Raw genomic sequence first — 13,381 nt, 5'->3', positions numbered from 1 at the left:
GATTGTCCATTCCAGATATAAGATTTGATTGTTTAGTTAGAACGTTTCTGTGACAATATGCCCTACGCGACAGCATAAACACTGTAATTCTATCTTCAATGATTGAAATCTGATCTACAAAGAAATCACACATTAGCTTTTAAGTTTGTTATCTGCACACAACAGTTATCAATCGTATTCCAATAAACCTCGGTAAAACTTCAAACCTAGTGTCTGTATCGTCTTATTACAGTTTCTTCGTACACAATGTAAAGCACAAATATAATGATTAAAAATATTCTTATTATTATGATAATAATATATTTACGACTTAAGAGAATTTAAAATTTGTCAGTACAAGTTCTGGGTTGCCATGGCTTCAAAATAGAGTCTACAGCCCCTTGTTAAAGTACACATATTCCATTGGTGGTCCATCCTTTTTCTTGATGATTTCTTGAAGCTCCGCTTCAAGCTTTGAAACTGCTATGGAACTATAGAAAGTAAGAAAAACATCACGGTATCAACAAGCATCAGGACAGAGTACATTGTTGTAAGAAGGGTCAGTAGCATCAAACTTGTAGGCTAAAAACCTTAGCAATGATTCACTTGTAAAATACTTTATACAAGGACTGGCATGTTTTCATGTGTAAATTCTCTTGAGCTGATGGCCATAATATTATGGGCATAAAAATTTAATCTTCTGTTCTTAAAGGGGCTACAGGGTGTTTAGGGGAAATCTTAAGTAAATGACGAGTTTAAAACTAAAAAATGGTATTGTGAAATTCCTTTACTGACAAAAGTATTGTTACATCACAAACAAGATGATTCTGAGCAAAAACGACCTTTATTCAGGTGATTTGCCATAAACGTTTACTGTAATAATTATTAATAACATCAGGCCAACTTTTTTCAAGATTTCCCAAATGCAATCCGTTTTAATCTTGTCCATCTGTGTCCATCAATGCTTCTCTAAAAGTTCCTTTTGCTGCATTTCTTTTATGTACTTTTACGTTATTTTGTTTAACTTCTTCATCACTACAGCTAGCCACAAAAATGATTAGAACAATTAGTGCAATTAACCAGCTTCCAAAAACTGAGCCATATGGTAGTGTAACTGTTATTTTTAGGTGATCTTTCATTTTAACAAGATACAGCAGTTTAAATATTTGTATCATGTATTGCTTAAGACAGTAGTACCCTAGCTGACAAATCCTTGTAATTAGAAATATTTTGGAACCAACCTTTTTTGAGGAAAAATTGCACAACAAAGAGGAGTTGCAAACACCAAGCTGAAAAGATAAGGTCAAAACAGACAGTGAAATTCTTTTGCCCATTAAATGAAATCTCACACAAGCTTCATTATTGTTGCACACTTTGCATAAATTAACACTATAAACACACAATGAAATTATCGTCAGCACAGTTTTGTGTAACCTGACATGATAATACTGACAATCTGTTAAGAGAAATAAATTATTTTATTGTATCTCTCAGATAGTACGCGCATTGTAATTGGCTAAATTAGCGGGCCGTATTCTACAGTACGGCCCGCTGTACAGCCCGCTAAATTTAAAATTTCGACAAAACATCGTCTAGCGAGTTTTTCATGTCATTCCTGTTGCATAAACTTGTACTGAAAACTGTTTGAATCTTGCAAGCAACTATTTCAAACTTAACAGCCAAGAAGATTTAGTTTTTGGGATTTTGGCAAGGCATTCTTTGTGGCAGTTGAACCTTCCGCTTCACTTTGACTAGTTTCCTTGCCCGCGCGTCGGTTAACCTCAGAGATATAATAAATATCTTACTAACCTCGTTTTCTCAGTCCATACTGTAAGTTGTGGATCCTCGTTTTTTCCCGTTGATTTATGGCCCCCGCACTTCGCGCTTGGGCCATAAATCAACGGGAAAAAACTCGGTCCGTAACTTACAGTATACTGTATGGACCTCGAACTCGGTTAGTAAGAGGTACTTAATTAGTACTAAAACAGTGGATATGTTGAAGGAATGTTGCGATTGGCTACTCAAACTCCAAATATCCTTTGCTATTCTGACCCCCAAGCAATTTGCGTCAGGTTTGCGCCTGAAATTATAATTGTAATCATTGCAAGGGAATAATTAAGTTAAATCACCTTTTTGTGCTATATTATCTCACTGTTTTAGTATTACTAGGACAACTATTTACCTCTGTCAGTGTCAGTGGCTATAGTGGTGGATATTAAAATCGCCACTTTGCGGCTCAGTAAGTATCCACCACTAGCCACCTCCACTTTGGTGAATAGTTGTTAACTATACATTATTTTGCTAAGTAATTTAAATTTCATTGTCACCTAAAAAAGGGAAGATTAATTTAAGTGATCAATTAATTACGTTTTGTACAATTTCTACACAACTACTGCAAATAATGTACTACTTTACTCACCACAGGCCAGTTAATAGTATTGTCATTGGAGATGCTAAAAATGGCCACCTCTGCAGCAAAAAAAATATATATATTATTATTGTTATTATTATTATTATTATTATTATTATTATTATTATTATTATTATTATTATTACTATTATCACTATTAATATCATTATTATTTCCACCTTCACAGGCTGATCTTTGCTGCTATAATAACCTGAGGAAGCGGGTCATACATGTAACCAGTATGACCAGGGGTTCCACCTCTTCCCCTTATATTAATTTTTTAATAGGTACCTAGAACCAGAATCATTGCTGTTCCTTTTGCAGTGTAATGCCCTAGTTTTCCAACCCAGTTGATTAACTTTCTTGTTACTCCACCTAAGGTGCCAACAATAATTATTATGGCTATTACCTGAGCCCTCTTTTTTTTAATCCCCAGGGATCGATAGCGATGTTGATGATAAAACAGTTCTTGTCTTCCGTATTGATGATGATGATGATGACGATGACGATGATGATGATTATTATTACTATAATTATATTCCATATTTGTCTTGGACCATAGAAATCACAAGAAAAGTACATAAATTACAAAACTATTAATAATCTCTTGCTCACCTTCATAAAAGCCTTTGAATCTAAGTGATTCATTATTATTGGTGGAATGGCTGAAAAAAGAAAAAGAAGAACTTTTCCCTTCACTGTTAATGAACCTGCAGTAACCCACAAAAATTAAGATTTTATCGTTAGAGCACAATGATAAACGTAAACCTGATAAGAAGGCCATAAGCTCTATTTCTAGGAAAGACATTTTAACAGAATGTATTAATGATAGCTAATGGCACATGGACAAAAAAGTCTGAAAGCTCCTGAAAAGAAGTTGAACTTATGACCAGTGGGCGCTAAGGCAATTAAACTTAAGGTTCCAATGACATGCATTGCAATCATGCACACAACTCAGGCAGAGATGTCAAAAGGTGGAATTCTTTAGGCGATAATATTATTTTGATAATTCAATGATGAGAAGAGAAGGGCATAGACAATCTGCAAGCCAATTGTGTGCTGTCATTGTGATGCACATTTAATCAGCGCTGTTAAACTTACATTAATTAGAACATAATTATTATTATTATTATAAGTATTATTGTTATTGAGACTTGATGTTTAAGCAAAAAAAAGGTTTAGGGTCAGTTTTCAATATTATTTGTAGTGCTCTACTCATTAAGCCCTGCTTGTAAATCTGCTGGTCATGCAAGCCATAGGTGGGAGTCATTTTATTACCCTTAGAATCAGTAGATTGAGTCTGAATTAAACCTAATAGATTTGGGTTAACTTTATAAGTATACATTTATTTTAGCTTATGACTTGCATTGGCTCACTGTTACATTTTTACAGATATCAGGAATAAGGGAAGCAAAGGAGGTGTCAATCACAACTCATTAACCCTTCCTAACACACTTGCACGAACCAAACATGATAATTAAACTCACACATTCCAGGGGATGCCATTATAATCCTTGAAAAGACAACACTTGCTATGGCTTTCCTAGCAGCCGCCTGAAAAAAAAATTAAGCAGTGACAGCAACTACCACATACTGTTGTATATTGATTTAATGATCAGACAAATTGCCAGACTGAGTGCACATTTTAGAAAATTTCTTTGCCATAAACTGCAAAGCAGCAATGTACTGGCAGCCACATGCACACAAAACAAAAGAAAATTTGTTTTTATCAATGAAACAAATTAAAGGGTAAATTGAGAGCAATAAAAGAAGCTTTAAAGGGTAAAATGGGAGTAAAAAAAGATTTGCAAGAACAAGATTAAGAAAATTAATATTAATTTTGTGAGTTTGGCAGATCCTTCTCACAACTTGATAATTAATAATAAAAATTATATTTATTTAAATTTATCAACTTGTTAGAGCAGTTTTCAATTAAGTGTCATAAAACAAATTCTAACCAAAGTAATTATTTTGACCAATCAAAGCAAGTGCAAACGAACAGCGCAATGAACCAATCCAAATTCGTAGCAATTCCATGTAACTTGTTCAAAGCACAAGAAAGTAGCACATGCAAGTATAGTGATTGGCTTTGGTTTTCCTTTTCATTGGTTGATAAACTGGCACAAGATTTTTAAGCCAATCACCAAGCATAGCAATATCATTATTGCAATCTCATTTAATTACTTTCGATAGTCATTTGAAAACTGCTCTAATAATAATAATAAAACCAGGTTTTCCTTGTTTCACTCCCCACAAATTCAGAAGATTTAGATTTAGATTATCCTCAAGTCACCATTTAATACAACTGTTATCAATATACATGCAGGACAAAAAAGAGTGACGTTTTGGCAGTACCTGTATATAACAACAAACTCTAATTTAAAAACAAACATATTATTAAGTCAATAAAGAGCCACATATCAAACAAAAATGAAGAGTGGTATTACCTTAGATTCTCCTATTCTGTTTCCATCTTGATCAGTTACTGGGATTCCTTTCATAAGTTCCCTATGTTTTACAAAATTATTTACCATTGCATGTACTTTCCTCAACGGATAGTATAACAGGTATTGCTATTATAATAGGCCACGATCAATATATATTCAATATTCAGGCAGCGCTATGAGGCTTTACGGTTAAATTTGAATATTATTTTGTTTAGAAATCTCCCTGGAGACTTGTGAGACAAAAAACCGAACTGAGCCGTGAAATTTGACCATAAAGCCTTATAGCCATGCCTTAATATTGATATATCGAACATGGCCTATACAATACTACATAGTGCTAAAGCACAAATGAGAAAAACAATAGAGACAATTTTCATGGATTTCAGGAAAACATTAACATACGTTTGTCTCATAAGAGGAATATTGACACAATTTGCAGCAGCAACAGCAGCAAATGGAACAAATCTACCAATCAGTGGTGGCGTTGACTGTTAAATGGAAGGCAAAAATTTACACATGAAAGAGATCAATACATTCAGCAACCAAACAGGCAAATTAAAAAAATGTTTGTAAAGTCATTATTATTTTTACTCTAACACCAGACGATTTTACTTGTCAATGGGTTAATCACTCACTGTCCATTAAATGGCTTTTAAGGGTTATAAAATGACTAGGAGATACGAGACAGGAAATCTATAAGTCAATTCATGCAACTGCAAATACTGTAGGACCATGAAACTGCATGGTTAGGTGTGATATTCCAGTACAATAAAATTATTGTAAATACGCTAGTCACATGCGCGAAAAGCTTGTGAAGACTAATAAATGCTTGCACATAATAAGAACTCTTTGGCAAGAGGGGTACAATCAGGAGGAGTTGGATTATCTGCTTCATTCAATCGTTATGTCTAAATTTTTTGTATGGTTTATCGGTGTACGGAGCCTCCTCTTCTGATCTTAACAACGTACAGAATTTTTTAGATAGGTGCTAAAAACGCAGGTATTATTGAGGAAATTGAATACAAGGGAGTTGCTTGAAAGATTGGATTGCCATATTCTTAGAAAGGCCATGAGAACAAATTCGCCCCTTGTGAAGATTTTACCAGAAAGGAAATTCACCATCAGCTGAATTACGCGCTAAGAAAACCAGGCTTCTATCATCCTACAGTGACAACAGAGTGCTTCAAATCGTCATATGTGAATAGACTTATTTTTAGATATGATATTGATTCCTTGATGTGTGCAATGGTTTGTGCAAAAAAGTTAAAATTCTATTCAATTTGTTTAGCAAACAGTAGGAAAATGGCAAGAAGGACCCCATCCAACTGCATGACTAATATCGACATGTGAATGGTATAGGTATCCAATTTGGAGTAATGTTCTAATTGCATACCTGTAACTGGACACCCACGTGATCGCGCGCCAATTACGTGACAAATAGGTGCACACAGAACCAATCAGATTTGAGATTTTTGTTATAGATACAATTACCATGTACGTTTACCATTCAGTTAACCCTTCATTTTCCTCCCAAGAGTGGCACTTCTATATTTTACTCTGTTGGGGCTACTTCAGCAGTGATAGGGTTAGGAAATGCAAAATGTATTACGTACCTTTGTCAACTGGTTTAGTCCCAAAGCTACAGCCACAGCTCCTGTAGTAGCACATGCATAACCTGCCATTAGTTGTCTAGAAATGAGAATAAACATTACACGTACGTAAGAAAACTTTAGGCTCTTTCTTCATGAGGAGCTGGATAGATGGTCAGAAACATGAAAAATACAAAATATAAGGAATGCAGTTTGTAATAATGCTTTCAATAACTCCACAGCAACAACAGTGACAGTAAAAATGCCATCGCTTTTTGACGAGTGTTTTTTGCTCCCCGCTCTTTAAGAGGACTCTCGGTAATCTAAACATTACATCATTACAAGGTTGAGGCTGAGTTAAAAGTTGATATCAACCTGACTTGAGTACTTGAGGGAGGACGAAGCAGCAAGAGAGTGACTTGCCTCCCACCAATGTCCCAGATTTGGGGTCACATGTGGGTAAGTTTGTAGGTTCTTCTCTCTGCTTCCAGAGGTTTTTCTCCAGATACTGGTTTTCCCCTCCTTAAAAACCAACCTACAATTTTATATGTGTGTTGATTTGGTAATGATAATTATAATAATACTAATGGCACTTTATTTTCACACAATAATATTTAAAGCTGAATAGCTTGTGGGGTCATGCACAAATGAATCAAATCAAATTAATATATACAAATCAGATGTTGGTTTTTGAGGAAACTGGGGGAAAACCAAAGTAAGTGGAGAAAAACCTCTCGGAGCAAAGTAGAGAACTAACAAACTCAGCCCACGCATGACACTGGACGTGGGAAATGATCCTGGGTCGATCACACTGGTGGGAGGCAAGTGCTCTCACCTGACTGCGCCATCCCTGCTCCTGCAATTAGTGCCCTGGCAGCACTAATTAAAATACAATTGACACATAAATAAGGTTCATTACCATTATAATTTATTATTATCCTGGATTCGTACCACAGCATTGAAGGTATTGAACTTTTTGTGTTTTTTGAAACTGCCCACCAGTAGCGGCAGCAGTACATGCATGTAGCATTAGTGGACCATAGTAACTAGTAGCAGCAGTACCAGCTGCAGCCGCCGGTGCAGCAGTAGCAGTAGAAGTAAATTTAAAGTATTTAAGCAGTAGCAGCAACAGTAGAAGTAGTAATAGGTACTGCAATAGTAGTAGTTAGTAGTAGTTACTGCAGTAGTAGTAGTACTGTACATGAAGTAGTTGTACTTAGTCCTCTCTCATCAATAGTAATATTTACTCTTGAGCAGCGTACATGTATTACCGGTATAACTGGGCTGTGGTGTAGTGCTCCATGATCATACATGGTTTATATAGTGACTACCAGAGATACCTCACACAGTCATGCTTTTGGCCCACTTTTGTACAATTTTTGCACCCTTAGAAAAAATTATTCAGCTCCTAAGATGGCAAAAAAGGGTGACCAGCAAGGCAGTTAATGCTTATTTGTTTACAAAAGTATCTGATGTTTGCTTACAGTGCAGATGGAGTGAAAGAAGTGAGAAATCTTCATTTTGATTCTCCCAAAAAGAAACCCTTAATCAAACAATCAGATACAAATTATAACAAAAAACATACTTGTTTGTGATAAGGGAATCACCACTTCTGTTTGTATAGTTCACTACCGCATTAAATGATTGATTGATCCATTGCCAAAAGAGAACGGCAGATGAACTCCTGGAAAAGAGAAGAGTAACAAATAACTTAAAAGAATCTGACAGTCATACAAAAGGCCACAGATGCCACTTCAACTAGACCAACCCAGAGGGTCTTAAATATTGAGGAGAAAGGGCTGCTTTTGAAATGACTTCTCAGATAAGGACTATTAATTTTATAAGCCATATTTCATACAGCAGGACACCAAAAGAAACTTAGCTTAAGGAGTAACTTAAGACTCCTCACTAGTGCTTAGCTTATTAAACTGTATGTGCTGTAAATTGCAACTGAATACATACAAATGTGTATTCTGAATGTGAATTTTTAATGTGTTTCAGAAAAATGTGTGACAGTCCCTCTGGAAATGTTTCTGTACTAGCCTTCAATGTTCATCTTTTCTTGCACCTGTCACTTGATTTCAACTGCTTCATAACTGGGCTCTGGCAAAGTTTATTTCAGGAAATTTGCCTGATGATAGCTGATGACCATTATTACATGTACATGTATCATATCAGTAATTTTTGTTTGTAAACAATAACTACCCTTGTGGCTTATTTGTGGTAATTGCTTGCAATTGGCTATTTTGAAAACATTGATACTTCAACTATATGCTGTTTTCATCACCAAGCAAAACTGCATCACATGATAAATCATACAACATATGGTATTAAACATCATTCTTGTCCCTAATAAACAAAGCTGGTAAGTCTCCCCACTGTTGCAGCACTTGAATTACAGTTCTGAGAACATAAAACTGTTTCTGTCATTGAGCACACTATAAATGGAGGTGAGATTTTATGAAAATTATACCTACTTATAAAATGTCATCATAAAGCCACAGATTGACATGTTCATTGGCACTTGCGCAGACATTCTTCCAACAATGAACATCTTTTCACCTGTATCAGGGTGGAATGCTGATTCATAAATCTTTTTTGCACGCCAAACCTGTTCATCTGTAGTACCTGGAGGCTCTTTCATCTGCCTGTTTGTAGCACAAACTATACAAAGTTAGTATTAAGCTTCATTAGGTATATACCACACTTTCTAAGATTTTGATGATATTTAACAATTATTGCATTCGGTTTTTGCATGTTAGCGATAATTATCAAGGCCAAAGTTTGTGTTATCTGCTGAAGCCGAAGGCTGAGGCGGATAACACAAACTGAGGCCTTGATAATTATCGCTAACATGCGAAAACCGAATTCAATAATTGTTTTATTATGCATATTCCTGAGCTGAGCTCCGCCATGACAAAACTGATCAAACTGCTGGTTAGTGTGTTACATGTAGGTGACGTCACTTCTGCATGCATAAAACTATTGTCTGTAGGTATGACGTCAATTCTACATATATAAAATCTATTGTTTGTAGGTATGACGTAAGAGAAACAGAGCAAGCAAGAATTAGCTGCGTGCTTATAGCCAATCAAAATCGAGCTGGTGACACCAATGTATAATAATTAAAGTTAATGAGCTACATAAACAGACAACTGATTGGCTCAGTAGGTTGAGCACCAGAATACTGTGCAGGAGGTTGTGGGGACAAACTCTAGCCACACCGACACTCAGGGTCTAAATAACTAAAGGAGAATTTTTTAGAGCTGCCTTTTTAACGACATCAGCATTTGAATGGTTAGACTCTCTAGTCATATCAGATAAGTAAGATTAACTGGAGGCCTTAATTATCTCACAACCGTTCAATGTTCTAGCCGTGTGGGACGAAAAAGAACCAACACACTCTTTGTAAAGAGTAGGACATGGAGTTCCTGTTGTTGTAGTCTGTCCTCTGTGGCATGTCATGGTTGGGAGGGTAAATGCTCTGAGATATACTATAGTTACTGTAGCTACACGAAAGTCACACTAAAATCGGAGGATAAATAAAGTTATTAAATTCTCAACCTCGGATAATGCGATTCTCGCGCTCTGATTGGTTCACTCAGTCTCGGTTATCAGCTCATATACCTTAATATGACCTTATATGGTAAATGATTGATCTAAGTGTTGCCAAGCTAAAAGTTTTTTCGCCGGAAAGCGAAATTTCTCTCTGAAGAAAGCAAAAAAAAAGTTTTTCTGGACAGCTGGGTTAAATTCCGACGTTTAGAAGTATGTGAAAAGGTAAGAAATGTTTTTGTGACGAGCCTGCGTCTGTCTGACCACAAGGTGTTACACGACATTGCATCGGTTCTCATCAAGTTTTTTCGATTTCGCTTGGATGATTTGCTCGCTTTTTTCGCTTGCATTTCGTACTTTCTAAACTTTTGGAGTTTAAAGGAATTTAATAAAACAATTATTCCATTCGCGCTTGTTGGATATGAGACTGGTTATAGCCAACTCGGCGCTACGCGCCTCGTTGGCTATTTACCATCTCATATCCAATGCGCGCTCATGGAATAATTGTTAAATATGATCATGATGATGAGGGTTACAACTTTTCACTTTGTCAGGAGGGGAAAGGTAATCTAATGCAAACAAGGGCTAGTCTGAAATTTCAGCCATTTCCTCCCTAACCCTAGGGGGCATGGGAACCCTCTCTACGCCTCTTAAGGTCAGGAAGGAGATGACTGAAATTTCAGACTAATGTAGGAGCTTTCACATTAAGTTTTTATGGACAGCAATGATCATCTTCTCCCAATTTCCCTAATTCTCAGTCTTCAATGAAACAGAGCTTAAAGCAATAATGTAAATAAAAAGGTAAAAAAAATGTAAATGCTTCATTTATAGTGGAAGTGCACTTAGCTATCAAGCTAGTTTACAGGCACCCCACTTTTAACAATGTGAAAGAAACAATTCAAAGTTAACAGAAACATTATTAAGAACCCCAACTGGCAGGAGGCAACCAGTTGGCTATTTACAAAGCGTGGTGGAGTTGAATCCTGGACAACCGGAAACAAATCGTAACCAGAGGTTAGAACGGGATTTGAACCCAGAGCAGCTGCATGAAAATCCAACACCCTAACCACTCAACCACGCTGCCTCGTTAATCACACATACATAAATTACAAAAATAGTACTAGGCCTGCTTTTGTTCGAATTCATCAGTCACAGACAAGAAGGAACTTTTAAAATATTTTTTTCATGGGGAAAAATGATTATTATAAACATCTTCCAAACAAGAATATATCAGGGTCATGTAAAATAATTATTCAGACAAATTGTTCTTAGGAGGTTGCACAAATTTTCACAGAGCTCAGTGTGGAAGAGCAGGGTTCATTAACAAATCATCCACAAAGTGTTTCATAGTTAAACTTTTTATTCCCATCTCATCTTCCCTCTTGGAGGTGACCTTTGCCTAATAGTATATAATTAACCTCGTTTTCTCGGTCCATACTGTAAGTTACAGATCCTCATTTTTTCCCCGTTGATTTATGACTTTGCGCTTCGCGCTTGGGCCATAAATAAACAGGAAAAAAACTTGGTCCGTAACTTACAGTACAGCCAAGAAAATGAGGTTAGTAAGAGGTATTAATATTGATAACATATGATGCAAAGATATAATCCAAACAAGTGAGCATATTACAAAACATGCTCATCTTAGCATTTTTCACAAACCTAAGACCATAATGAGCCTAAGGTATTGAATATGACATGTCTTGGTCTTAAGATTTGTTGAGCTACCGGTAATTAAAAATTAACGAGAGCGATTTGCATGGACACAAACTAATTGTTCAGGTACAGACTTTTACAAGTGTTGCAGGTCATTTGGTTTCTTACATGTTGGTTAATTTGGAACTAAACTAGGTCATTTTGCTTCAACCTAGGTCAAGTTGTGTCAACCTAGGTTAAATTGGGGTATGTAAAGAACACAGGTCACAGGTTCAAAGTCACAGGTAATTGTTTTATCAATAAAAAAACAACCCTAACTATTTACAAAATTAATGCTAACATTAGGCCTAAAAACTTTTGTTTAGGCTTAACTAGGCCTAAGGTTAGCTTTAATGAATGTTCAGGATACTTTCTGTATTGGTAAAACAATGACCTGTGATCTGTGACTTGTGTTTTGTACCTGCTCCAAATTAACCTAGGTTGACACAAAATGACCTAGTTTGGTTGCAAATGGACCTAAGGAGCAAAATGACCTGCAGCATATCCACACAGATCTCTGCTATGGCATAATATTGAAAAACATTGCACAAATACTTGACGGCTTTTCCATGAACAACATTGAGAAAGTATTTCCAAACCTGTATTTTAAGAGCAATTCTTTAGCTTCGTCAAGTTCTCTGGCTGTGCGCAAAATATTTCTTGGGTCTGTCACAGTGAAAAAATGCTTGGCACGTCCCAGAAATGTTGACTGGTCAAAGCGAGGAGCATTCAAATCAATCCTTCCACCTTCTAATCGAGGAGCTTCCATGTTGCTGAGATCAGGGGAGAGGTAAAAAGTGAGTGACATGGAAATGAGAGGTGTTTGAGATTTGATAAGGTGTAACTAGGGGTTGGGGGGTTAGGGAAAATAGTACAAAGTGCTAAGATTATGTACATTTCAGATGCAGAAAATGGATTCATGATTTAAACAGACACTGTGTACAGGCAATGTAAACAGCCTGTTTGCTAACTCTTACTACTATACAAAGAGTTGAACTTGTAGACCTGTACAGGCTTCACTGCAGTACAATACTACACAATTATTCCTTGAAATCGAGGTGAATAGTGGTAAAATATTTACCAAGCCACAAAGCGGCGAGGTAAATATTCTGCCATTATTCACCTCGATTTCAAAGAATAATTGTTTTGTTTATACTCACGAAGTGATCTCAACAACAATTGCAGAAGAAAACCATCCAAAGTCGATTTAATTGACATCTCAAGTCATGCGTGGAAAACGTAGCAAGCGGCACAAAGCATGTGCAAAGGTGTTTACAGAAACTTCAAATATGGCAAATCTAAATAACCTTCGTTAAAATCCTCGTCACAAACACCAAAATGGTCATTTAACACCATTTAAATCAACAATCTAAATCAAAAGTTTGCTTGTTAAAACATTTTCACCATTCGATCAAAGTTTTAGAGGTTCTTTTGAAATGGAAATTGAAAGTGCAATTGGTAAAGGATCCATATGAAATGGCGGCTCTAATTGACTTGTCTTCTTTCCTTGCAGCTACAGCTGCTGTATGTGGAACTCTCTTAAACATTTTTTTAATTCCTCAATTTCAGTAACAAATTTGTTTTGCTGGGCGACCAGCCCTACAACATAAAATTACATTGCCAGTGAAACAAATTGTTGGCGTGACTTCAGATCGTTTAATTTTCAGCAATAGTTATCTGGAAAAATGAAGTCAAACACTGGTTGGCTA

The 13,381-nt window shown here is 36.1% G+C and overlaps 1 protein-coding gene across 3 annotated transcripts in view; it reads right to left on the bottom strand.

Moving 5' to 3' along the window:
• Positions 1–262: 262 nt before the first annotated feature.
• The window catches only part of LOC138006474 (sideroflexin-1-like), a 13,937-nt gene continuing 818 nt past the window's right edge, over positions 263–13,381 (bottom strand). For all 3 annotated transcript variants that reach the window (XM_068852814.1, XM_068852815.1, XM_068852816.1), the window contains 11 exons: positions 12,272–12,445; positions 8,903–9,073; positions 8,011–8,109; positions 6,450–6,525; positions 5,239–5,324; positions 4,837–4,897; positions 3,877–3,943; positions 3,005–3,054; positions 2,399–2,448; positions 1,221–1,268; positions 263–470 (listed from right to left, as the gene is read on the bottom strand). In XM_068852814.1, the coding sequence (XP_068708915.1) occupies positions 371–470; positions 1,221–1,268; positions 2,399–2,448; positions 3,005–3,054; positions 3,877–3,943; positions 4,837–4,897; positions 5,239–5,324; positions 6,450–6,525; positions 8,011–8,109; positions 8,903–9,073; positions 12,272–12,441 (978 nt within the window). In that variant the 5' untranslated portion in view covers positions 12,442–12,445 and the 3' untranslated portion in view covers positions 263–370. The remainder of the gene's footprint in view (positions 471–1,220; positions 1,269–2,398; positions 2,449–3,004; positions 3,055–3,876; positions 3,944–4,836; positions 4,898–5,238; positions 5,325–6,449; positions 6,526–8,010; positions 8,110–8,902; positions 9,074–12,271; positions 12,446–13,381) is intronic.

This window comes from Montipora foliosa, chromosome 6 (genome assembly GCF_036669935.1).
Source record: "Montipora foliosa isolate CH-2021 chromosome 6, ASM3666993v2, whole genome shotgun sequence".
Classification (NCBI taxonomy): domain Eukaryota; kingdom Metazoa; phylum Cnidaria; class Anthozoa; order Scleractinia; family Acroporidae; genus Montipora; species Montipora foliosa.
This window is presented reverse-complemented; position numbering and strand designations above follow the sequence as displayed.